This window comes from Rhinolophus sinicus, linkage group LG13 (assembly GCF_036562045.2).
Source record: "Rhinolophus sinicus isolate RSC01 linkage group LG13, ASM3656204v1, whole genome shotgun sequence".
NCBI lineage: Eukaryota > Metazoa > Chordata > Mammalia > Chiroptera > Rhinolophidae > Rhinolophus > Rhinolophus sinicus.
Genome location: NC_133762.1, coordinates 15190933 through 15217793, shown reverse-complemented (window position 1 = coordinate 15217793; position 26861 = coordinate 15190933). Strand labels below are relative to the sequence as shown.

General features: G+C 56.2%; 1 protein-coding gene across 7 annotated transcripts in view; it reads right to left on the bottom strand.

Annotated features, from left to right (window-relative positions):
• Positions 1-1724: 1724 nt before the first annotated feature.
• IL16 (interleukin 16) overlaps positions 1725-26861 on the bottom strand; it is an 87673-nt gene continuing 62536 nt past the window's right edge. For 4 of the 7 annotated variants that reach the window (XM_019743499.2, XM_019743503.2, XM_019743502.2 and 1 more), the window contains 14 exons: positions 26672-26786; positions 22597-22670; positions 21791-22007; positions 20876-20993; positions 18976-19108; positions 15438-15525; positions 14352-14812; positions 8197-8344; positions 6337-7405; positions 4982-5141; positions 3264-3365; positions 2584-2839; positions 2245-2370; positions 1725-2145 (listed from right to left, as the gene is read on the bottom strand). In XM_019743499.2, the coding sequence (XP_019599058.2) occupies positions 1952-2145; positions 2245-2370; positions 2584-2839; positions 3264-3365; positions 4982-5141; positions 6337-7405; positions 8197-8344; positions 14352-14812; positions 15438-15525; positions 18976-19108; positions 20876-20993; positions 21791-22007; positions 22597-22670; positions 26672-26786 (3261 nt within the window). In that variant the 3' untranslated portion in view covers positions 1725-1951. Of the gene's footprint in view, positions 2146-2244; positions 2371-2583; positions 2840-3263; positions 3366-4981; positions 5142-6336; positions 7406-8196; positions 8345-10200; positions 10320-14351; positions 14813-15437; positions 15526-18975; positions 19109-20875; positions 20994-21790; positions 22008-22596; positions 22671-26671; positions 26787-26861 lie in introns of those variants that run through there. The other 3 variants (XM_019743500.2, XM_074317683.1, XM_019743507.2) reach the window with 3 other exon arrangements.

The window sequence follows — 26861 nt, the reverse complement described above, 5'->3', positions numbered from 1 at the left end:
TTGCTGTGGCTATTCGGGGTCTTTGTGGTTCCATATAATTTTTAGGATTTGAGTTCTGTGAGAAATGCATTGGTATTTTGGCAGGGATTGCATCGAATCTGTAGATTGCTGTGGGTAATGTGGAATTTTTAACAATGTTAATTCTTCCAGTTCATGAGCACAGTATATGCTTCCATTTATTTTTATCTTTTTCAGTTTCTTTCTTTAGTGTCTTTTAGTTTTCTGAGCACAGGTCTCACCTGTTCACCTCTTGGTTAAACTTGCTCCTAGATATTTGTTTGTGAAGCAGTTGTAAATGGGATTATTTTCTTAACGTCTCTTTCTGACAGTTCGTATATTGGTGTGTAAAAAACATACTATTAAATATCATTCATGGCTTCAGAGGGCTTTTGTTCATGGGGATTATATCCATTAATATTTACTGTGTTTGAAAATAAAACTGGGAAATTTATAAGATATCATTTAAATAACAAACTTATTACAAATGAACATAAATACTGTTATGAAAAAATTTTGCAAACAAAAAAGCAGTGCAGACCATGGCATTGTTTTCCATTTTTGCATCTCCTTAATGTGAGGCTGCTCTCTGCTCTGCATTCAGTGTGTTGGGACACGTCCCACACCGTCTGCCTCTGGGATGACGTGGAAACGGCAGGTCGCACCTTAGTGCTGGTGTGAAAAGTGTTTTGACCTTGCAGACCCCTTGAGAGCGTGTCGGGAACCCCAGGAATTCCAAGACCACGTGGAGGACCGCTGCCCTTATCCCCCCCCCCCCTCCCGGGCTGGGCACACAGAGTGCTTCTGCGACCTTCCGGGTGGGATTGGGGGCTGCTCCCTGCCTGCCTTCCGGCGTGGCTATGGAAGCCTGATGTGCGACAATCTGTGACAAGAGCTCAGGTCTGCTTCCTGAGCACAGACAGGTCCTGAGGGGGCCCCGTGCAGGGAAATCACTGTGTCCCTGCCATCTCTCCTGGGCTGGCTGGCCCGGCGCTTGGCCCCACTTATGGTCATAACCCAGCTCTGCTGGCACGTCACAGGGAGCCCCACAAGACCAAGCTGGTCACCTTCCAGACAGACCTGAGTGGTTACTTCCCACAAGGCGTGGTAGACGCCTTCTTCCCCCGCAGCACGCCGCCAACCTGCGGAAGGCCGTGAGGTGAGCTGTAGCCATGTGTGCGCCCAGGTAGCCACTGCTGCATTCTGTGGGCACCTGTGCGCACTGGGAGTGGGTGCCACCTGCATGCCTCTCGGCTTAGGCACCAACAGTGTTGCCAGTGTTCTGTGTGCCAGACTACTCTCAGAACAGCCCCGGTCACCTCGCCTCCCCTGCCACCTGGGCAGGCCCATGCCAGCTCTAGCTGACAGCACAGCCCATGCGATACTGTCCCGCTGAGGAGGCCCGCAGGCCCGCCTGGCTGTCGAGCTCCCAGGGACGCTCGGCCCTGGCACCCAGCCCCCATGTCGTCAGGAATCCCGGGCACAGGGAGAGGCTTTGCGAGCGGTCAGGCCGGCGTCAGCCGCCCACTGTGTGAGTGGATGACCCGTTGCCTGGCTGCAGCCCCCAGCCTTGGAAGTGGCTCTAGCTGATCCCCAGTGGGGCAGGACTGAGCTGTCCCCTCTGAGCCCTGCCCACGTTGCAGGTCCCTGAGAAAGTCAAATGTGGCTGTTTGGGGTGGACCTTCACACAGCTGTAATACTTGCAAACCTGCAAAGCAACACACGGGTTTTATATCAACTTGTAACGTATCCACTTTATTAAGAGCAGCACGTTAGCATTAAGCTCGGTCTGTACATACTGTGGAGTTTATCAGCCCCCCGTGTGACGCTGCCCTCACCTTGGTGCAGTCCCCGTGCTGGGGGGTGTCCCAGAAGGCCCGCACTGGGTGGGGCTGGGGTAACTGTGACCTGAGAATCCACATGCTGTGGTCTGGCATCAGCGTCGGCGCTCTGCCTAAGGGCTCCCGGCAGCTGGGGTCCCCTCGGCCTGCGGGCTCTTCCTCCTGATGAGAACTGTGACGGGTCCATCAGGCAGCGCCTTGATGACGTTCCAGGCTTCAAAGCGCGTGAGGCCCTGCACGGCCGTGCCGGCCAAGTGTAAGATTTCATCTCCTGGCTGGACTGTGTCCCTCTGTTCCGAGGCTGCCCCTGGGATGAGGGAGAAGAAGAGTTCCACAGTCGACAGGGGGACAAGGAAAGTTACCTCCACCCCACAAGCGGGAGAAAACAGCCAGACGTGCACTGTACCTTTGAAAATGCGGTTAACGGTGAGAGGTTTGTCCCCGTGCAGGGAGCCTTTCCCTCCTTCCAGGCTGAAGCCCAGCCCAGCAGACGTCTTCTCCAGTGTCACCGTGCAGACTGTGGTCTCTACCGCTGAGGAAAACAGGGCTTTCGTGAGGGACGCTCTCCTCTCCAGACCACGGACACCCTTGGCGTCCAGCTAGCATGGCAGGTGCTTGGGAGGTGTGAGCACAGACACGCATCTCGGGCAGCAGGCCAGGCAGGCGGTGCGTTCTCAGGGCCACAGATGATAGCGCAGCCCCACAGGCCTGGCCCTCAGGGCTCTGCCAGGCTGGGAGCACTTACTGGATTCTATGGAGACGTCACTGGCCACAGAGGATGAGGCAGCAGAGTCGGGGGAGCTCCGGTCGGTCGTGGCCTCCAGCGGTGGCCTCCTGGTGACAATCACTGCTTGCCTGGGGTCCCGAGCTTGGCGCAGGATGGCCAGCGCGTCACTGTGGGTGGCCCCTTTGAGGGACTTGCCGTTGATGGAAAGAACCTCGGTGCCCTTCTGGAGAGTCCCTTCCTGGGACGCCAAGCCGTTGGGGAACACTCTGTGAACCTGAGACACCGAAGGAAGTCAGGACCCAGGACGCACCCGTGTCAGAGATCCTTGCAGGGACAGCATGTGAACCAGTTAGTCCAGAGGATTCGTGGCCAAAGCAAATGACACTAATCGTGCCCCAGATGCGGGGCCAGCCTCCCCTCCTCCCCCACTTGGGGCAGAAACCACTAACAGCAGTGGACAGAGTGGCTTTGGGGGTACAGAGACCTCTTCTCTGAAGGGCCATGATGAGGGTTGACTAGGGGGTCACGTAAGTGATGGTTACTGTGCTTCTCGAAAAGGATGGACCCTGACAGCTCTCCAGTCAGATGCCGCCCTCACCGCTGCCCAGTGGCCTGGTGTCGTGCATCCCTGGGACCCCGGCATAGGCCCCTTCCTGGCAGGGAGCCTCCCCCCGGGCCCCCGTCACTGGGCCACTCACCGTGACCACCTTGTTCTCCAGGTCCGCTCCGCCCGCCAGGCTGAAGCCCAGGCCCGTCCCCTGCTCCTTGTGCAGGACAGTGACGCGGACGGTGTCCAGTTGCTATGGAAGGAAATACACACAGGAAAAAGCACCTTCCTGAAACAGCGCCAACAACGCAGCGCTTTCACATCAGGCGGACTCGGACTCACACCCCAGCTTGCTCCCAGGGACGTCACCTGTCCAAACCTGTGTCATCGTCCATTAAGAGAGGACTGTACTTCCTGGAGTCATGGGAAGCTCAGAAGGAAAAATGACGGTGTGGAGCCACAGGTGTAGTTCCCCTCTGCGTCCCCTGTCCCCACCCACCTTGGCGAGTGGTCCCCGGAAGCCCAGCGTGCTGGGTAACGCAGCTCCGCCGTCGCCGTGTGGGGCGGGAGCTGCTGCTCCTGTGCCCAGCGAGCCCGGCCCAGACCACACGTGCCCACGAGCACCCCAGGCACACAGCGCTTCCCGGCCTGGATGGGGGCGCCCGGAGCCAGGGAGCCCCTCTGCGCTGCCTCAAGTCACAGGCTCATCCTGGTCTCAACCTGGCTGAGACAGGACGGGCAGAGGTGGGGCGGCCAGGACTGACAGGAAGTGCGAGCTGGACGGCACATCTGCTCAGAATCCCGCTGCCGCATGGGGTGCAAGGCCGTTCCCTTGAGGAAAAGGGAAGCCCGAGGTCCAGTATTGATTCCGGTCCATAACTGTCACAGTTGATAATTTAAAAAGCCCCATGCACACAAAATAAAACGCCCCACAGGCCCGCGTGGCTCCCAGGCCCCAGTCTGCACCTTGGCGTTGGGGACAACCGCACAGAGAGAATTCACTTGCTGTCCTACAGCTGGCTGGGTGGCCTCGTGATTCAGAGTCCCAGGTCCCAGACGGGATGAGCGCAGACGGAGCTCACTGGCCTGCCTCTACCTGGCCCCCACCTTCCAGCTTTTACCCAAGTGGCCTGAGAGGCCTTGTCAGGTTGGCAGCAATTGCTGCCCAGTCACACCCTCGGCAGGACAGCGCCCTCTGTCACAGACACTCTGCCCCCTACTTCTCTCACAGAAAGCCCTGGGGGTGGAGGAGTCACGACCGAGGGCGTCGTGTCCCAGGGAATACAGTCTGATGCCTGCCCGTCCCCTCACCCCGGGCAGCCCACGAGGTGCTGCTCTGAGCCTGGCCGGCCTAGCCTGCCCGGCCCCCTCCTCTCCACACACTGCTGGGCCCGTGGGAAGTGAAACTTTCAGAATGAAGTGTGCGGCCCGGCCAGCCCTGGGACCCGTCACCTCTCGGTGTGCAGGGGAAGTCCAGGGCGAGAGCTGAGACCCATGCTGCTTGCTTGTCCCAGGAGACGCACGCAGCCCAGCCGCCCACGGAACAGGAAACAGCACAGACCCTGGAGAGAAACCCTGGGCTGCGAGGCCTTGAGCCTCCCCTTTCTCTTTGATAAAACTGAAAAGATACAATGCGCCCGTGACTGAAAGCGCTTCATGAGTGACAGCTGCCTTCCCGCAGGTGGTCTCCCTGTGACACGACACACTCCCCTCTGTCGCAGGCAGGGCCACCCCGGGCTGGCGTCCCCCTGCCTGCTGCCTTCTCCAGCCTCCAGGAGCCTGCGCTCCTCAAGTGGCGTCCCGTCTGGCCTGAGGAGGCGACCACACTGCATAGCCCAGCCTTTGTCCTAGGAAGGGTCTGAGACCCACCTTCAGTGTCGCTTCATCAAGAACCTTCACTTCCTCGATGAGCTTCTTCAGCTCCTCCGAGCTCAGCAGGGAGATGACGGACGGGCAGGAAGGGGATGCATAGTCGTCGGACTCCGTGGGCTCACCGAGACCCTCCGTGTATTCTCTCAGCTCCGAAAGGCTGTCACGAGGAGAAGCAGCACACAGCATGAGCCGTGACGTTAGCGAGTGACACGTACTGCAGTGACGGCAGCACAGAGCCCGGCACCCTCCCCTGCCACAACAAGGAACTCGGGCACACAGAGGGCACAGGACTTGTCTGGTCACGTGGTCACGAAGGGTCGAGATCGGGATTTGAAACCACAGATGACGTGTGTCTGGCTGCAGTCCTCGCAGCTCGCCCGCAGCACAGCTGGGGCTCTGGACAGGTGGGCACCGTGCCACAGGCAGGTCACAGCCTCCACACCCGGCCGGTCAGCAGCTGGTGCCCTTGACACACGCCTCCCCCACCCCCGCCTCCTCCCAGGTGTGGGCATCTGGCCGCCCTACGTCAGTGCCTGTAACTCCAAAGGGTGCTAGCAGGTGGCCCGCCTGTGGGTTTTGAGCCATTTGGGTGTCTGCAGCTATTTGTTGCAACTTCCGTCCTGTTCTGCACGAAACTGGCTTCAGTCCTAGGGGATTGCTCCTCCCTTTGATTGACAGAACTGCACCGGGAAGGGGGCCCGCGGCCGAGATGCGAATGGTGAGCCTCGCAGCCCCAACAGGACAAAGCTGCTGGGCCACGAGGAGCCAGGCCCTGGTTTGCGCAATGTGAACGGCACCTCTCGGGGTCTGGGCGGACTCTTCTAGGAGTGCCTGCCTTCTAGGGGGCCTTCCTGCTCCCTCTCAGGCCGTCTGCAGAGCTGGGAGCTGATGGGGCGTGATGGGCCCGTGGGCCTCAGACATTTCTCAGCAGAACCACCACCAAGGAAACTGAGAAAGGGGTGTGGCTGCCATTACAGAGGGAAGAATAGGGGCCAGGACACACCGTGGGGAGCCCTGTCGCCACCCCCCAGACAGCAGGGGCCTGCTTGTGGTTGGGGACCCAGACGTGCTAACTGCCAGCCCGGGGAGGGGCAGCGAGAATTCCCCAGGGACCACCTGGCGCAGTCTGCTCCTCTGGCCAGTGGTGGGGGGACACGTGGGTCGTGTATCAGTGTTCCACATCCCCAGGGAGGCCCCCACCTCTCAGACCAGGGTGGTGAAAGCACGTCCTGAGCCAGGATGGCAGAGGTGTCACAGGCATGTGCATGGAAAAGAGCAGGTGGACTCGCCCTCTGTACCCCTGGGAACCTCAAAGCTACGGGGATGAGAAGAGAAACCATGAGCGGACGCACTTGACGGAGAAGCCGTGGTCGGAGGCCCCCGCCCCAGCACAGCCGTTCGCAGCTGGGGCTTCGCTGGACAAGGACACTGGAGACGCCCCTTCCTTGGGGCTGCAGGGGGTCTGGCCAGACAGCGAAGACGGAAGGCACAGCAGGGACTTCATGACAGCCGACGACAGCCGGCTGCTGATGGAGTAGAGCTTACAGGTCTTTTCATCCAGCGGCTGCACCTCACAAGACCGGGTCCTGGTCAGCGGGAAGCTCCGTGCCCGCTGGCTTGGCACCTTCACCACTGTGCCCTGAGATGGTGGAGTCTGCGTGGACAGCAGCTTCTGGAGAGGGTCAGGGTCAGGGCTTCGGGCTTCGGGACTGGGCACCCGCCCCGGAGGAGGGGTCCCTGGCACACCCGGGTCGCTGGCCTCTGTGGGCGTGTGGGAACCAGGGGCCGGCTGCTCAGTGGCGTGGGGAGCCCCTCGCCCCAAGAGGCTGGGAATCCGTCCTCCCTCTTGCTTCCCAGGAGGCTTTGCTGCCTCCCCCAAGGAGCTGGGGGACTGGGGGGTCGCTCTCTGGGCTCCTCTGTCCGGCGGCTGAGAGGAGCCGAAGGTCTCGAAGGAGCTGATTCTCTGCTTGATGGAGCTGGAGGCCCGCGTGGGTGGCCCCAGGCGCTCCCTGGGGGCGGGAGTGGCCTGCGTGCAGGAGGCTGCAGGCAGTGGCCTGGGGTCAGGACCGCGATGCCTCAGGCCTTTCAAGCTTTGGCGGAACCAGGCTGGCTTGGGGGCCACGGGAGGCCCCTTCTTCACGACGCTGCTGTCTGTGGATGTGTAAGTTTTGGGAGCGTCGCTGGCGGCGTCCAGCTTTGGGGGGTTCCCATCGGGGTGGCCCTGTGTCCCTTCCTCTTCACCAAGGCTGACGGGGGGCTGGAGTGGGAGGTGTCCGTGGTGCTCACTCATGACGGGGCTGAACAGGCTTTTGATGCAGTCGGAGATTCTCACCCACGGGTCTTCGGCTGTGCTGTCAAGGCTGCAGTCCAGCCGAGCCTGCCTCTTCAGCACTGGGTGTCTCCCTGGGGACGTCTGCGTCACTGCGGAGGAGAGAGAAGGCCAGAGGTTTGCAGGACGTCTGACCCAGAGTGCTCTTCCTCAGTTCCACTCTCAAAGCTGAAGGGTCCTACAGGAGGGGAGTGACACAAGTGGCCGAGCCCTGGCTGGGGGAGCAGCGACCCAGGAGCCACTACCTGGGTGAAGCTGCAGCAGGCAGGACAGCAGAAGCAGAACGGAGGGTGACCTCACAGCATGCTAGCATTTTGGAGCTGGGAGGGTTCTCCGAGTTTGTGGTCACTGGGCGGCCTTTTCTAATTGAGGAACCCAGCAATCGGAAGGGTGAGTGGCCATCTTTGTGCCTTGGCGGAGCGGGGTGAGCCCGCCCGTGTGGCCATGGTCACGGTCAGCCTCTCCCTCCCCCTGCCCCCGTCCGTGCAGGCCAAGCTCCTGTCTGGTTCCCACCGAGGCACTGAGTCCACCAGTGATGGGCGAGCATCGCCAGGCGCACCTCTCTCACGCACACAGGTGGGGACGGACACAGCCCATGCTGGGTGGCCTGCCTCTCAGACATGCGACACTGAGCGCCCGGGGCGCAGCTGCCCGTGCTGAGGTGGGGGAGTCTGGGACCTCTCCCCGGGGCTGTTCTCCTAGTGACTGGCTGGCCTGCATTCCTCCCCAGCACCCCAGCGCCCTGCTGCCACCGAGCCGTGGGGCCCCGACCTGTCAGCCCCAGTTCCGCCAAAACGTCACACGGACTTCTCTGATCCTCACATGGTCCCTGCTCACTCGCCTGGTCCGGATGGCCCTTCCTTCAGGAAGGGGACGGTCCTACCTGAGCTGCCGGCTCTCCTCCCCGGCTCGGCCTCTGACGGGGACGCTGTCTGCAGGACTGCAGGTCCTGGGTGGCAGGCGGCTGTGTGGGATACTCTCCCTGCTGTGACTTCCTGCGGTGGCAGCGGTGGCAGCAGTTCTCTGGCTTCCTGTGGTGTAAACAGGAAGCGAGGCCGTGTCAGAACGGTAGCTGTCAGCTGTGAGAGGCACTGGGCCACCCCCGTGAGGGTCCCGCACTGAGGGTCCTTCCTGCGTCCCCGACACGAGCGCCTCCTCTCGGGGATGCAACAAGCGTAAGTTCTTTGATGATACTTTTTTTTCCCTAACAAAAATCAAAGATTTTTGGTGTTTTTTTTTTTTTTTTAATTAGGAAAATGCCGTATTTTAACACAAGATCACCATTTGTGACAATGCAAACCAAATGAGTCCTAAATCAAAACATCACAATGATGGAAGAGCTGATATGTGACACCTTTCAGGAGCCTGCAGGTATGTTAACGTGCAGTAAACACAACTTGCTGTGCAGGTGGTAGAAGCAGAGGTTCACGGAGCACACCCACGCGTGCATGTCCCCACGGAAAACAGACATAGTTTTGATATTTGAGGAGGGGGACGGGTGGTGCCTGGGGGCCTCAGGGCCTGACTCAGTCAAGCTTCTATTCTTAATTCTAAATCTTCCTTTAGTTTTTGGTTTCACAAAACCTTTTTTGTAAAGAATACCGTTCTTGAAGTAGAAAACGTTATGTAGCCCTTTTCTTTCCATCCCAAGCCCACAAGCGACACCCTGACCTAAAGTTCACACACGTGATATTTGTAGTGTTTGCTGAGCGTGGTGGCACAGGCTGTGTTAGCGAGGGACGTGGGTTTATGGGTTACAGGACAGGCCCCTCTGCAGGGACATACAGCACCGCCCCGTTCTCAGAGTTCTAGGCTATTGCTAGTAGCACTCTCACAAGTCATGTTGCTACAGAAATTGTCTGGGTTTCGGGCAAAGTGGGGGATCCCACCCCAGTCTGGGCCTTAACTGTCGTGTGGTCAGGGGCTGTGAAGTTACTATTATGGTTTATTTTTGGTTTAGCTACAGCTGTCTAGGGCCGAGGGCAGAATGGAACTTTATTGCTGAAAATCTTTTTTAATATGCTTTATGTTGTATTTTATTAATTTGGGTTAAACGCGTAACTGCGATGGTTGGTTAATATAACTTAGTCAAACTTTGGTTTGTAGCTGCGTTCTCAGCCCTGCTGCGTCCGTGGTCAGGCAGGGCGTTAGGACATGTTTCTAAGTGTGCGTGGCCCCGGGCCTCGCAGTTGTTGCCGACTTACAGGCCTTCGCCCTGGCTGCACGTGGACGCTTACTAAAAACTGAAAGGAAGGGGAGGACCAGCCCTACGCGTCTATGGAGTAAATGAACCCATCTAGGTATCTTACGTGCCTTGCTTTCACTGTTAACCTGCATGAACGGGTGAAGGGTCTAGGTTATATTTAGACGACAGTGGTTACAAAGGAATATTAATTTGGGGAGACAGATTCGGGGGGGATTCGTGGGCATCGATGCACGTAGTAGTTTGTAGAAGGTAACGAAATCACAGATCTTGAGGCGGTAGCTGTCTGTGGAAAACCGTTAAAGGAGCACGCTTGTATCAGGGGCTTTTCTTCCGGTGAGTGGTTCTATGACTAGCAGGTTGAGTAGAATTTTGTTAGTGAATTTGCTTCAGTGTATGGAATGTTTGTGTGTCGATACAAAACGAGTGGGAGCGAGGCCTTGTGTATCATTGTGTATTTGACGTTGTTTGTTGGCTTGGCAAGAAGTTAACAATTATGCAGTGTATCGGGTTTCACGGGGGGGGGGTAGTGGTGGGGCTCGCTCAGCTGGTCACTGGTGTGGGCCAGCACACGGGAGCATGACGTACACATGGCCTGCATCTTCATTACGTCCTGTAACCACGGACTGAACTGTACTTGTGGTTATGGGATGGTGGCCGGCGCCCCCGTCATCGCACACTCACGTGACTGGAGGTCCCAGCTGCGTCCTGAGCCATCAATGACTGTATTCCTCCCGGTGATGCTGACCTGTGTGGATGTGGAGTGGACGGTCGGACGGCACAGGCTGAGAGAGGCACGTGCAGCTGTGTGTGTGTGGGGGTGGGGTGGGGGGGCGTCATTAGGGGGCTGGCGGGGGTGGAGTCTTCTGGGTCTCCTCAGCGGTTGGGTGACAACAGGGTAATATTAGTCACGTTTGAGTCAGGAGTAAGAGGCCTGGCACACCCTGGATTGTGCAGTTGCGGGGAACGGAATTGTGTGTGGCCTGATGGAACCCCTGTGGGGGCGTTGGTTCCCGTGTCCTGAAGGAAGAGGAGAGGCCGTGGTACCAGAGCTGAGCTGATGAGAGGAAGGAGAAAGGAAGCAGGCCGAGAATCCTCCTCAAATTCACTGCATAAAGCCAGGTTGGACGTGAGGGACAGATTGCCGAGAGGAGGTGTGTAAGGGCTGCTGGTCCTCAGATGTGACCTGGTGGCAGCACGTGACCTGTAAGTGCCATTGCTGTCCCAGTAAACAGTAAGGTCGTGGTGATGCGCCAGGTTTCTGCAAATGTGTGAAATCCGAACCGTAGGTAGGCCTCGTCCCCAAGTAGCAATGGGCACAAAAATGGTGCCTCATTCAGTGGTGACTTACGTCCCTGCTGATGTGGCTTACAGAAGAGAGCAGTGACAGTGCCTGCTGTGTGCTGTCTCGCGAGGAAAGTCGTGCTCGGATTTGCAGGGCTGGGCAGACTCCCGAGGGACCTGAAGTTTCACCGTGAGGAGAGAGGTGATGGAGCCACCGGTCAGTGAATGAGCTGCTGGTCCAACGCTGTTGTCTCGTGTCGCTGGTAATGGACAGACTCCAGGACTAGGTAAGAGCACCGAGCACAGCTACTGTAGGAGCAGTTTTGCGGTCAGTTGTATAGGGTTTTCTTCAAAATCCTCAGCAATGTACGGGCCACTTGGGTTGACTGCCAGTTGAGGGTTTGTGGAGTTGTGATGAATTTTGATGGATCTTTTTTAGATTTGATGGTATTTTGTTTTGTTTTGTTTTGTTTCTTTTTGGGGAGGGTGAAGGGAGGTGCCAGTAGTCTGGTGTACAACCACTGTGGCCAGTGAACAATATCCGGAGGTTTGAGTTTCCAAGCAAATGTCCTGGGAGCGTTTCTGTCTGGTTTCCCACAGAAGTTGTGTTAACTCTACGCATGCTGAAAAGAGGAGGGGGAAGTTGTATTGAACAGGTTAGGAGATTGGGTTAGTTTGGGATTTGTCAGTAAAGAAGTTGCTCCTTCACTGGAGTGGTTACTTGTTCACACATAGTTATACTGGTGTTGTGATTGCAAAGATTACTTGTGGAAACTAAATGTAATTCGGGTTAGGGTTAATGTAATGAAAAAAGTACAACTTGACTAGGCCTTTTCGGTTGGATACTAGAGTGGATTTTATTATTGGAAACTGGGAGACTGATTTGCATAAACATTCTGTAATCAGAATGGCTGTAGTTTTGGGTTTGCTGATGGGTTCCTTTATGGTGGGAGGTGGTATGTAACCCTTGGAAAGGGGCTGTCAGACTGTTCACAGCGAGTCCGCTGGGGACAGCAGCGACGTCAGAAACAGCGACGTCAGTCCGTGGGTGACTGTTGGGCAGTGGGTCCTGTGCAGCTTCCTGACGTCTGAGGAGACGTGTGAGTTGCGGTGTGGCTGACGGAGGGTTTTGTGATCAGTGATTTAAGCTGGTTTGGGGTGGAGACAGAGGGTGGTGATGACGTCGTCTCATGAGGGGAATGCCAGGAAGGGGTGTGCTGTCCAGCTTCTCCGGGGACGCACACTGCTGTCCCCCACAGTGTAACGACTCTGCAACCAGCGCCAGGGCGTATACAGGTGCTTCTGCGAGTCCTACCAGGAGGCCGCAGACAGGCACCTGTGCTGTGAGCGGCACTCTGCATGGCGCTCATGGAAAAATACTAGTTGTTCTCTGTTGGGTTTTGGTGGAATAGAGTGGGGGCTAGAAGGGGAGGCAAGTCGGGTTTCAGGGGACTAGAGGGGGCACTATGGGGGCAGAGCAGGAACAGAAGGCCTAGAAGTCTGGCTTTTTGCTCAGTGCATTGGTGTGTGCTTATTAGTGGGGGTGGGGTAGGGTGCTCTAAGGCAATGTTTGGGGGTGCGGTGTCAGGGTAAGGAGGATTGTGGGGGGTGTCGTCTGCACTGCAGGAGAAAGGGGGTCCTGGGGGCGGGTACATTCAATCCCCTCACACACACCACACAGGTCAGTGTAATCAACCTAGGAAACCTGTGTCCGGGTCCGTCAGTGCTTGTTTTTCTGTTCTAGGTTTCGGGGGAGGAGGAGGCTGGGGGGCTGAAAGAGGAGGCAGGTTGGGTGCTGTGGGGACTAGAAGGAGAGGCAAACTGGGTGCTGTGGGAGTTGAGGGGAGGTCAGTGGGGACGCTAGAAGGGGAAGAAGTGTGTTGGGGGACCAGTCGGGGGAATATGGGCCTAGAAGGGGAGAACAGGACGAAATGCTGGGAAGCCATGCTTTTCATTCATGTGGATTCTAAGGATGGGGAGAGGGGTGCTAGAAGGCAAGATTCGGGGGTCCAGTACCCCGGTGCGGATGACCTCTGATGGAGGGCGACGTCTGCCTGCAGGAAAGGACGCTCCTGTGGGCAGGTGCACTGAGACCCCACTCACAGCGCACTTGTCACTGTAATAAACCAAACAAACCTGTGTCTGCTTCTTTCTTTTGGGTTTGGGGGCAGGAGGGGGGCTGGAGGGGAGGCAGGTGGGGCATCGTGGGACCAGTCAGGGGACTATGTTGCGTGTTGTGGGGGTAGAGAGGTGACCAGAAGGGGAGCACGCTGGGTGTTGGGCTGGAGGGGGGACTATGGGGATTCTGTGCCGCCCTCCGTCTGACACATCGTCATTGGGACGGTGTGTGTCGTGCCTGTGTGTCAATGAGAGAAACAATTGGAAGACAAGAAATAAAGATTCAAAAATTTCCAAACTGCTATGGAAAACAGACACACAGAGAGAATGAAGGGCAGTAAAGGGAACAAATAAGAAAACAGTGCATTTAAAAAGCATAAAAGTAAGTTGGTAGCATTGACTCCACAAAACCAGTAATCAGAAATCTAAGGTCATTGATCTCAGATAAAAGGCTTTTACATTGAGTGAGAAAAGATAATAAAGACAACACTCAGCACCCAGCTTTGTACTGTTTCTGACAGACATCACTAAAAGAACTGACAAAGAAAAGTTGAAAAATAAGAAAGTGGAAAAGACAATCTCAGCCAAATGCTGACTTAGCACCAACAGCCACAGCTGCCACGCGTGGCTTCTCCACAGCCAGGCAGCGTCTCACAAAGTCCTTCCTCTACAGCTCACCTCACGCTCAGGGCCTCCCGCAGGCGCCACCCCGGGCATTCTTACCGTCTGTGCCCAACTCTCACCCTCCTTACACACTGTTACAGGGCGTTGCCACCGGCCTGCTGGGGACCAGCTGCTCAGGTCACCCTTGCTTGCCGTGTTTGTGGGGCTTCAGTGTGACAGTTCACATGACATGCTGAACCTAATGTGTAGCAGCTACCGGCCCACCTGTCAGCCTGCCCTCTGCTCCGTGGGAGGGGCTACAGGGGACGTACACCGAGGTCCCAAAGGGGCGACATGGACGGGCAGTCACAGGACAGGAACACACAGTGAACACACATGGAAACGGAGGCTGGGACAGCCTGGGTTCCCCCAGCTCCACGTCTGAAGAAGTGGGGAGGAAAAGGTACCTGAGAAACAAATAGAGGCCAGTTCGGCCCCTTCACGGGAGTCCCATCGCATACGAGACAATAACGCTCTGACCCAGTTCAGTCGCGAGCGTGGCGCCCCCAGCAGGCAGCAGGCCTGCGTGTGCGTGTTCAGAACCCTCTGACGTTGCCCTCCGGGGGCTCTGCCGCCTCCTTCCTGATGATGCCACGGAATCACCCACACAGAAGCCACCCTGAGACCCAGAAGCCACCCTGAGACCCAGAAGCCCCGCGGCGGCCAGCCCTTCCCTCTCCAGAGGACCAAGCTGTCCCCAGCACGGACACTCTGCCCAATGCTCACAACCCTGTCCTGGATGCACAGCGCTCGGCCACGGGACCCCTTACCTGTCCACAGGTGGGCAAGGTGTGTTCAGACGGGCAGAGCACGGTCTCTTGCTCCTCCAGACCCTTAGGCGAGTCAGTGCCACTTTTGAAGTATTTCCTGGGTGGAGGCTTCGGCTTAGAGGATGTCGGCTTTCTGACGAAAATCTCAAAGGACTTCTTCAGTCTCAGTGGCGGGTGGCCGTCCTGCTTCTCACAGAGCAGGGGCCCGGACGTGGCCGCAGGAAGCACCCCCGGCTCCTGCCCCAGGGGCAGGCCGTGTGTCCTCGCTTCCAGGGCCGACGGCTGCTGCTCTCCGCCACTGCTGGGACTCCCACCGGGGGACGTGGACATGCAGCTGCTGTCACTGCTGGAGCGGGTCATGACCTTCGGAGCCCTGCGGGGCGGGGCGGCCCAGCTCCTCTCCCGCTCCTTGCCCAAGGCTGGCCGCCCGTGCCAGCTGCTCTCCAGCCTTCTGACGCCTGCTGGGAAGCACAGTGAACCCCACACCTGAGCTTGGGAGGACAGCACATCCCGTCGGTCCGGCTCACGTCTGCTGCTCCTCTGAGCTCACTGCACAGGGAGCCCAGCACTCGGCTTCGGTCCCTGCGGAACTGAATGACTGCTTGGGAAAAGCCTTCACCATTTCTGTCTCCACGACATGGACACCATGGACACCCCACCTGCTGGGCCATCGAGAGGGCTGGGTGTCCCAGTGACGTGGAGTGCAGTGGCAGGTGGCCTGCGGCTGTCCCCCCACCCCCTGAGACTGGCCCAGTTACCGACGGCCACCTTGCGCAAGGGGCGGCCCACGTTCAGTGATTGCTGGTGATGAGACAGGAAAGGCCCAGCCATTTGTGCCACCAGCACAGCTCTGAAGGGGGTTGGACGAAGGTATGGTCTCTCATCTCAGTTCACACGCGTGTAAAATCCTGTGCCTCCCCCACAGAAATGTGAGCCGCATTTCCCTAGTGAAGTGCCAGCTTTCCACCCTTGTCCATAAACCAAGATGGTCCATGATGACTGGGGGACAGCATGAGTTAATGTCTAAACTCAAAGCTTTCCAAGAAGGCAAAGATATTTCAAACTCAAGTTCACTATTTCCCTTACCTTCCAGACTCCACTGATGCCTCTCCTTCCCAAACTTGACACTGTCCATGGCCTGGGCCACCGCGTCCTTCAGCTGCTGCTCAGAGACCTAGAAAATGCCAATCACCTCAAATAAGCCACAGAACCCCTGCGTCAGGCTCTGATTCCAGGACTAGCTCCCAACCGAGCCCCTGGGTTCTGGTTTCTTTCCTTCCGACAGTCTCACAAATAACAAATAGATTCCATTTGCAGACATACCCTGGGCATCAACGGTTCCCTTGTAACTTCTAGGTAACGTCCAAACTCTGTCCCTAACTGGGTTCTCAAGGTGGCCCATCTCCACTCTGCAAACGTCTCTCCACTGCTTCCTTCCTTCTTTCCTTCCTAACTCCAGACAAAGTGACCCCTTCACAGTTCACCCCTGGAAGCTACTCTGTTCTTGGTGCTGTTGGGACATCACCATCGTCACCGTCACCAGCACCATCCTAATGACCGCATTGCCATCTCACTGTCACGTACCATCACTGCCATCAGTCACCATTAAGGGTAGGGTCTTGGAGCCAAACACTCCTGTTCAAGTCCCACTTGACCCACCTGCTAACTGTGTCCATTTAGACAACATTTAGTCCTTAATCTGAGCCCCCATTTTTCCTTCCGTAACACAATGAAATTACAATTTGCTTCACAGTGAGGTGACCACGAGGTTTTTAAAAAATATCTTGACAACTCAACAGAGCTAAACAGGGACTGGAATAGGCATTTCTCCGAAAAAGACATACAAATGATCGGTAAGCACATGAAAACATGCTCGGTGTCACTAATGACTGGGGTCATAAATGCAGATCAAAGCCACAATGAGCCACCACCTCGCACCCAGCAGGATGGCTACTATCAAGACAAAGCAAAAAGTGGCCAGGATTGATAAAGGTGCAGAAACTGGAAGCCTTGTGCCCTGCTGGTGAGACTAGGAAACAGTGCGGCCGCTGTGGGAAAGGCTGGTAGGTAGGTCCTCGGAAAACTGAAAACGTAACTACCACAGGCTGCCGCAACTGTCTGCCGTCTGGGCACACACCCAAAGAAGGGAAGGCTGCACACCCATGACCACGGCAGCATAATTCACAATCGCCAAACCGCAGAAGCAACTGGTGCGTGGGTATCCGATGCAATTTGGGTTTCTGACAAGGAGAGAACTCTGGCTACACATGGAAGACCCTGAGGGCCATCGTGGTAAGTGAAACGACCCAGTCACAAAAGCTCACATACTGTAGGATTCTCTGACATGTTACAGAATGTTCCATAACTGATGGACGCGGGGCAGGGTGTGGAGGGGGGAGTTGTTTAATGGGGACCAAGTCTCAGTTTTGCAAGATGAAAACGTTGGCCGATGACAGTGGTGAGGGCTGCCCCACAGTGTGAATGCACTTCCACCTAAGAAAGGCGAACACGGGAAACATCACCTTAGTTGTTTCACACAATAAGAAACCACTCACGAAATCTATGTAATTTTACTGACAATTGTCACCTCAATAAATTAAAGGAAAAAAAAGAGAAAAGAAAAAGAAATCACTCACAGTGCGGGGCACCATGCATGCCAAGGGGAGCTCCCCCCCAGCAGCAGCCCCGAGGTGAAGACTACCCCCCATTTCATATTCCAGAAACCTGAGCCTTGGAGGAGTTACATGAATTTCCAAAGTCACCAAAACGAAGCGGCTAAGCCAGATGTGGGCTGGGCCGTGTGGTCGCTGCTGCCCAAGCCCCACCTTTCCTCTAGGAGCAGGCTGCCTTGTCTGAGCAGCTGGGACCCGGCCTCTGCTGTCCGTCCCAGTGCGGCCTCCGTGTGTGCCCCGTCCATCCCTGCAGCCAGCACTGGCCCCGCACCCTGCTCCGTAGCGACCCAGGGCAAGGACAGGCCCTCAGAAACGAGAGCCCTTTCTCCTGCTGCCCACTCTCCCCTCAAGTAAGGCGTTGGCTCCGCTCCTATGGGCCTCACTGCGGGCTGGGCTGGCTTTGGGGCCCACGCCACAAACAACTTTTTTACACTCTGTCCCGTTAATGCTGGGGTTTGGGAGTCATGGGTTCAGTGCGAGCCTCTCCACTGAGCTCCACCACGGCACGTTCCTCTCCTCTCAGCCCCAGGGTCCCATGCGGACTCCACGGGGCTGGACAATTAAGCTGAGGGCCGCGCGGCATCTGTGGCAAACAGGCCTGGCCCCACCCCATGCGGGAAAACAGTGCTGACGATTATCATCAGGTCCCCAGAGCGATCTCCTTACGCCCGTGGCTTTAGCTCCCAAGCCTCAGCCCAACCTCGATCCCACCGACCAGTGTTACCAGCCCGAAATCTGCTTGTCCACCGGCCTTGCCCGGTCCTGCGGGCCATCCCACTGGCTCTGCTGCCTCCTACGGCACTGCCACCACCCGCCCCCTCCATTCCCCATTCTGTGGTGGTGGTGGCACCATGCAGGCTTCCTCCAGCTCTAAATACTCAGCCACGCTCCGCTGCCCTCTCATGCCCAGGGCTGAGGGGGCTGTGGCTCCCCGGGTGCTGCCCCTTGCTGCCCTTCTTACGTGCTGGGTCACGCTGTCACTGACAAACTCGAGCCCACCCGCAGTAGCCTGTCCGCCACAGTCCAGGCCCACAAATAATGGAAACGCCACACATGACACCTACAGCTACAGACCTCACTGCCCAGAGAATAACCTCCCACCACTCCCCTCTGCCAGGTCCCTGCGCTGAAACCACGCCTGCAGATCTAGGGAGACTGGAATAGACAACAATGCTCAAACCCAGGCCGGCTGGCTGGAGTCCGCGTGGAGAGCACCCAGAGGAGCACACGGGACCGAGAGTCAAAGAACTCAAGTCAGAGATGTGCTGCTGTTGTCACCAGAGCCCTTTAAGAAAGACCCTGAATTAGGGTTAACGAATATGACGTACAGTCCCTCCTGAACCCCCGTCTTTAAATTCGCTTCAAGGCTTTCCCTGGGGACACTGATCTGAGCCTTGTCTCCGGTCTCCTTTCGGCGACCAAACCAACCATATTTCTCTGCAGACAAACCTGCTGCCTTACACTCTGGCTTCTCCGAGCACCATGAGCAAGGAACCCACTGATTTGGTTCGGTGACATCAGGACTCCGCGACTTTGAGCTGTGTCCCCACTGCACGGAAGGCCTTTCCTTTCTCCTGACACCTGCGTCCTGTGAGCCGCCCTTCCAACCCCTGGCCTTCCCTGAGCAATGACTGCCCTGGGCTGCGGCTGTTTCTATGTCGGTCTCTCCAGCCAGACGGGGACTTCAGGCAGGACCGTGGACCACGAACGCACCTCTAGCGCAGGGCACAGGGCACATGCTGGACGCGTGGCTGGAGGGGTCTCCTGCACCTACCAGCAGGGCTCTGCCTGCGCTAGTGCCTGTCACTCACCCAACTACAAGAGCCCCAGCCACTGCCGTCGCCCGTGCTGCCGACCTTGTCACCACACACTTGGGGCCACACCCAGCGCCGGTCTCTGTTCTGAGACAGTGCGTGAGCCTGGGGGGACAGGATGGCCAAAGCAGATGTCACCTGCGGGTCCGGATGCCGGCTCACGATGATGGGGATGGGGCCGGGCTCACAGTGGCTCAGGACCGAGTGGACCTCATTCAGCGTCATGCAGGGCACAGGCGACTCATTGATTTCCACGATCTCGTCACCACACCTGCAAGACCGTGAACAGGAAGTGGTGAGCAAGCCAGTCAGTGTGGTGCCGGGACGGTCACTTCCCCAGGGCCCACTCTCGCCGGGGCCGTTGGATGACACCTAAAACCCACATCTGTAAGTACACGTGCCTGGTCAGCTGCCAAACTCGGAACAGGCAGCGCTCACCGCCTCGCTCACCACCTCGCTGAGTGACCAGAGCGGGACCTTCCACACCCTCAGTGCCCAGCGTGACAGCACGGAGTCTGCGGCCTCCCTCCCTTACCCACTAAGTACGCCTGGCAAGGCTGAGGGCCGCTGCACCCTCTTCACCAGGATGTAACCGTCACTTCCTCCCTGCGGCCTCCCTGTTCGCACACGTACGACGAACGGTGCAGAGGACGGTGGGACATGTGCGGAAGGTGAAAAAGAAATGACTGGGGGGAGGAGAAGTTGAGGTTCTCGCCAAAAGAAACAAGGGGAGAAGACGGTGAAGTCCACTCTTGTGAGGAGGAAAGCGAGTTACTGAACAGAAAACACGGAGACGGAAAAGTTGGCGTTGCGTCGACACATGGAAGATTTACACGGCCCAAGCCCCTTGCTTCATAGACGAGCAAACGAAGGCACAGAGGGTAAAATGATCATCTCGATAATAAGACCTCGCTTAGGGAGCAAACAAGTCCTTCGGGAAAGGCCAAATAGTAAATACTTTAGGCCTTGGGGCCGCCCCACCTGTCACAACAACTCGACCACCATGTAGCGTGAGCACCCAGCCACGGAAAACATGGGACAGTGGCTGTGCTCCAATAAAATGCTATTTAAGAAAACAGCTGCGGGCCCATCTGCCGACCTCTGGCCTCACTGGTTACCGGGTGTCCTCACGCTGATCGCACTGTCCCCCAGTCTGCATTTCTGTTCAGTTGGTCCCCCTTCGCCTTTGAAATGCAAGTGCTCATTTCCACTGATGTAACTGAACACCACGACCGTATAACACCAGATGCCAAGGAAAGCAGAAGCTTCCAGAACAACCTCTACCCAGAGGCAGGTCTGGGGGGCAGGACTGACTGAAACAATCACGGAGTCCACACTTACGCCCCCGGTGACAAGAGCCCAGCCCCCTGCACAGCTCAGAAGCTCCCTCAGCGCTCTGTTCCCACAGGTTTGCCTTTCATTGCAATTACAGGAAACCCTTTACAAACCTGGGGAAGCTCTGCTGACGGAGCAGAACCCAAACCCAGTGAGAGGACAGACAGATGAAGACAGATGAAGACAGCTTACACGAGAGGAGACACACTGAGTATGGGTGCCGGGCAAGCATGAACTTTGTAGCAGGCTGAACCAGGAAAAACTGTTGCCACCAAGTTCAGACCACTGATTGGAAGGAAAATTTAGATTTGTACTTTTCTTGGAAGTTACTTCTGAAGCAGTGTCTCTGGAAGGCCTGACACTGTTTTCTTCAGGCCAGTGAGCTTCTTTCTCTACACACAGGACACAGGTAAGCTCTGGATAGCCCTCTGACGTCACTCCTCACCCCACATACGCCAAATCTGAACTCAAGTGTGACTCCTTCACGTTTGCTGTTTCGTCCTGGTGTTCTCTGAGGCAGGGCCTCTCAGTCGGCACCGGGCCTGTCACACAGGTTCTCATTCGCCTCGCATTCCGCTGCTGCCACCCCCAGGGGTCCCCATGCCTCTGGACCGAGGACCACGCTGAGGGGAGCAGGCCCTCAGCCTCAGCTGGACCACTCTCAATCCCTCCCATCTGCTGGGGACCAGGAACAGGGACATACCGGAGTCGTCCGTCCAGATGCGCCACAGATCCCGGGGACAGCGTGTGCACGAAGATGCCCGAGACGCACTGCAGGTAGGGGACGCTGCACAGGCCGATGCCCAGCCCGACGCCGGCCTCTGGGGGCGGAACAGGGGTGTGACTCACACGGTGCCCACTCACCCTGGCACTCAGCCCGCCCGCCCGCAGGAAACGTAGGCCCCCGTCAGCAGCAGGGGTCCAGGCGAGAGGGGAAGCACCAGGGAGGGAGGGTGTCCGGGACTGCTGGCAGCAGGCAGAGAAGGAGCAGGGAATGTGCTGGGACACAGCAGGATGGCCACTTCCGCCCTCCAAGGACAAAACACAGGCTAAGGTTGGAATGCCAAGGAAGTAGGGACACGGAGATGGGGCGCGCAGCCCCGGAAGCCCAACAGGGAGAAGCGGCATGCCACGTGGCGGGCACACCGGCCGCCAGAGCCACAGGCGGAGGCGGAGGTCGGCTTGTGTGGCGCTGGCGGGCAGGGCCTGTCCTACACCGACGGTCCTGAACAATGGGGCGACAGGACCTCGTTTCTGTCTTTACAGACGTGACGGCTGCTGTGGGCCAAGGACGTAAACGGCGAGACCCGTTAAGGGGCCAGACAACAGTGGCCTCCACTTTCTATGGGTGTTAAAGTCAAGCACACAAAGGCCGGGAGGGCGGGGCACTGTGTGTAGTTGTGTGTGTGTGGTTTGTTTGCTCTGCGTTCTGTGGCTCCTAAACCAGAACGCACGGACCGGATTCGGACGGCATACCGCCTGGGCTGCTACAAACAGAGCCCGGGGCCTTCCGCTAAGCGAGGGCCCACAATCTGCTCAGAGACGTCACTGAGCTGCGCTGGCCGGTTCCTGTGAGGGAAGCCTGCGAGGGGCGGCGGGGCCCCCGAAAGGCTCCTACCTTTCCTCAGGGACACCTCCACCATGACTCTGTAGCTGGGCTTGGCCGTGCTGGCGGGTGCCACGGGCTGTGCCCCGACGAAGCAGCTGCTGTCCCTGGAGACGCAGGTGCTGGAGCTCAGGGAGCGGCACAGCGGAGGTGACAAGTGGCTGCTCAGGCAGTGGGGGGCCGTCAGACGCGTTCTCACCGTGAGGGTCAGAAGCCCCTTTTTGGCTTGCTGGAAGGAAAGTGCGTGCTGAAGCATTCCAGGGTGGCTCAGGGCGAGGGACCACGCGTGTCTGCAGGCGCGTGTGATGTCAGTGTGCGTGAGTGTGATGTCAGTTTGTGTCAGTGTGTGTGTGATGTCTCTGTGTATGTGTGTGAAGTCAGTGCGCATATACACAGATTATAAACTGCAGTAGATACATAGATATGACATATTACACACACGACAACATACGTGTATACAGACACCTTCGAGTCTTTAACTACATGGACACTGCAAAGTGCCTTTAAAACTTAAAACCAATTTGTAAATCTATCTGTGTAAACACGCACAGACTCTAACACACATGTATACACCTGAAGCAGTTGGCACCGCCCCCTGTCCCAGCGCGGTGGCTCCTGCAGCATCTGCGTCAGGGCTGTTCCTACACTGAGTCAACACCAGCACCACCTGGGTGCTGCACAGGAGGCGTCCCTGTGTGTCGCTGTCTTGTGGTTTTACAGGTTGTGTTTGTTGCTGGGAATGAAGGAGGGTGATGCTGGGACCTTGGTTCCTCTGCCTGAGGACCCACCCGTGGGCCATATCCTGACACCATGCTCACCTTGAACTTCTGCAAAGCATCCTGATGTGTCAGTCCCGCCATTGATTCACCGTTGAGTTCCAGGATTTCATCACCTGTGGGGACCACCACCACCTTGAACTCTAGTCTCGCCAGCTGCCCAGCGTCTGCACATGCGCAGAGCACCATGAGCACATGTCTTGCTCAGTGCCCCCCGCCCCACCAGAAGCAGATGGGGCGGAGGCACGGGCCTTCTCTGCCACCTCCCAGCTTCCGGGAGGAGATCTAGGTTCTTAGCTGGCACACGTGGGCCGACCCGGTCCCTGTCCACCTCTTGGCTTCACCTGCTTCCCTCACTCCACTTGCTCCCATGAGCCGTTTCCTGACACAGCACAGCCTGCCTTAGCCCAGGGGTCTCTGCAGCTAAATGTCTGCTTCTGTGCCATTTTTCTCAACGAAATCGTCCTTCTGCCTTCTTCACCCAGCGTTGCCCATCTTTCAGTCCCTGCTGCCTTTCCTGGCACTCCCCTGGCACCCTGTAGCTGCCCGTCATCCACTCCTCGCCCTGGATGGGAACCAATGACCAGCGGCAGTGTCGCCGCGTCTGGGACAGCAGTTCCCTGAGGACGGGCTTCTGCTCGTCAGACGCTGTAACCCCAGGGCCAATTCTGGGTGCTCCGAATGCAGCCGTGGCCTCCTTTTACAGAAGAGGAAAGTGAGCTCAGAGGAGGGCAAGAACTGGGACTCGGATCTTTTTACTCCAACTCATTTCTTCACAACACTGCACCTAACACAACAGTCATTTCTGTATCCACAGACCACTTTCTCCCTTCCAACTGATTCAATACACGAACAAGGGGCACTTTCTCTATATCCAGCACTGTCCTGGGCAATTAAGATGCAAACACTGGTTTTCAATGGACTTCTGACCTGACTGTTACTGGTGAGAACGGCTGTCACCTGAGTAAGACCCAACATCCTTTTTCTCTGGTTGTTCTAAGATTTTTTTCTTCACCTTTGACAGTCTGCAGTTTCATTGTAATGTGCTAAGTTTCGTGTCCTGAAACAATTCTGGCCACTATCTCGTGGACTGTTCTCCTCTTTCACTTTATTCTTTCTGTAATGACACAAGTCCACATTATACCCAAAGCAATCTACAGATTCGATGCAATCAAAGTAACAATGGCATTTGCCACAGAACTAGAACAAACGATTTCAAAATTAACATGAAACAAAAGACCCCGAATAGCCAAAGCCATCCTGAGAAAGAAGAACAAAGCTGGAGGTGTCACGCTACCTGATTTCAAACTATACTACAAGGCTATAGTCATCAAAACAGCATGGTACGGGCAGAAAAACAGACACAGAGATCAATGGGACAGAATAGAGAGCCGAGAATAAACCCACACCTATGTGGTCATTTAATCTATGACACAGGAGGCAAGAATATACACTGGGGTAAAGACAGTCTCTTCAATAACTGGTCTTAGGGAAACTAGACAGATACACTGAAAAAGGTGAAACTGGACCATTTTGTTACCCCATATATAAGAATAAACTCAAACTGGATTAAAGGCTTAAATATAAAACCTGAAATCATAAAACTCCTAGAAAAAAACATGAGTAGTAAACTCTCTGACATTGCTCTTAGTAATATTTTTTCTGACATATCTCCTCGCTGAAGGGAAACAAAAGAATAAACAAGTGGGACCACATCGAACTAAAAAGGTTTTACACGGTGAAGGAAATCATCCACAAAACAAAAAGACAACCTACTGAATGGGAGAAGACATTCACCAATGATACATCCGATAAGGGGTTAATATCCAAAATATATAAAGAATTCAAACAACTCAACACACAAAAAAAAAACAACCCAATTAAAAAATGGACAGAAGACCCGAATAGACCTATTTCCAAAGAGAACACAGAGATGGCCAACAGATATATGAAAAAATGCTCAACGTCACTGATCATCAGAGAAATGCAAATAAAAACCACAATGAGATAACCCCAGTCAGAATGGCTCATCAATAAATCAACAAACAACAAGTGCTGGCGTGGATGCGGAGAAAAGGGAACCCTCGTGCACTGTTGCTGGGATTGCAGATTGGTGCAGCCACTGTGGAAAACACTGGGGAGGTTCCCCCCAAAATTAAAATTAGAACTACCTTATGACCCAGCAATTCCACTCCTGGGTATTTAGCTGAAGAAACGTAAAACACTAATTCGAAAAGATAGGTTCACTGCAGCATTACTTACAATAGCCAAGATGTGGAAGCAACCTAGGTGTCCATCAATAGACAGATGGATAAAGAGGAGGTGGTCCATACACACAGCAAAGGATTAGCCACAAAAAGATACAAAAACCTGCCATTCATGACAACGTGGATGGACCTAGAGAGTATTATGCTCAGTAAAATAAATCAGACTGATAAAGACAAATACCCTAAGGCTTCCCCTATATTTAGAACCTAAAAAACAAAATAAATGAACAAACAAAACAGAAACAGACTCATAGATAAGAGAACAGACTCGTGGTTGCCAGAGGGGAGGGGCTGGAGAGCTGAGTGACAAGGTGAAGGGATGAAGCAGCAGAAATGGGCGGTTACAGAACCGTCACGGGATGTGAAGTACAGCACAGGCGTGTGGTCAGTGACACTGTAACAACTGTGTGTGGTGCCAGGTGGGGACCAGACTTACAGGGGATCACCTCGTAAGTTACACAAACATCTCATCACTACGCGGCACACCTGAAACCAAAATAACACTGAATGTCAACTGTAACTGAACATGTTTAATAAACCCACACACCCCATCCCTTTGCTTCTGTCCTCTGCCCCCTCCCTCGCCTCTGACTCGACCTGACACACCATCTTTCTGAGGTTTACTACAAGCAGAAACCTTCACGCTTTCTCTGACCTGCCTTTCACTTGCCACCTGCAAGGAGGCTGTCACTTGTCCCATTGGCACCTTCCTCTTCCCTGGGCTGCTCCTCAAGACAGGCCCTAGGAGCTGGGGCCCAGCTCTCACCGCAGCCTCTGGCATGGACTGACCCACCTCTCCCTCACTCTGCTTCCCGAATCTCAGCTCCTGCCCACAGGACAAAACCGTCCACGGCTCCCGCTGCCCGCACGGGATCCACATGCACCACCCCGCATAATGTGAGAGGTGGCACTCTCTCTGCAGGCTTTGCAGGCCACGTGCTCTGTTCCAACTACTCGGCAGCGCCTGTAGCCCCAAAGCAACCAGACAGGAGGGAATGAATGAGCGTGTGTCCCAGGAAAGCTTCCGATGGAGCCTGGAATGCGAATTTCATTTAGTTTTCAAGTGTCACAAGACTATTTCAACCACTTGGAGACATAAACTCCATTCTTCGCGTGTGAGCTGTGTGACAACTGGCAGATCTGACGCTAAACAGGTCAGGTGAGCAAAGCTGGTGCGGCTCCCAGCACAGGCGGGACCCGGCCTGACGCAGCGGGGGAGGCTGGGACGTGGCCCTGCGTGCGGGGCTGCAGGGCTGCCCTCCGCTCTGACTGCCCGACCCTGAGCTCCACTGCCTACTTGGAACCAAGGCCACGGCCCAACGACATGGGGCCACCCAGCCCCTCCAGGCAAGGACAAGAGGGCGGGTACTCAGGAGGCACCTCAGTTGCCCAGCGCGACCGACCAGGGCTCCCTCCCGAAAGTTGAGAGGACGCAGTTGGCAGGAGTCGGGTGGGCAGGAGGGGAGGATGGCAGCTGGGCAGGCCACGGTCCCTCACCAGAGGGGCCATATCTGATAAATCTCTATGCTCCCAGAGCCTAGTACGCAGTAGGCCACAGAGAGTCATTACCCAACTTATTAGATGCACTGGGCCAGGCTCCCCTATGGTTGGGGGCCTGGGGGGGCAAGGGGCATGCAGGCAGCCAGGAACCGAGAGGGGACCTTGAAAAGGAAGGAGAAGGTGACAGTGGGCACAGGATGCTTCTGTCTTTTGTCGCAGCTGGCATCTGGCATGGGGACGGGACTACGTGTGCAAACACGCCAACACGGCCTGCAGAGCCCGGAGTCTACGTGGCCTGTGTCCCCAGCCTCGCACGCCCCCATCTAGAAAGGACTGGGTAACGCACGCACCTTCCTGTAGCCGGCCGTCGGCGGCCGCTGCTCCCCCCGCAAAGATGGTCTTCACATAGATCCCAATGGGGCCGTAGATGCTGTCCTTTCCCCCGACGATGCTGAAGCCCAGGCCCTGGGGAGGGAGGCGAAGGTCAGGCCCAGCGCCCTGCTCTGCCCACTGGGCCGTACTGCCCGGCCTGAGCAAGGA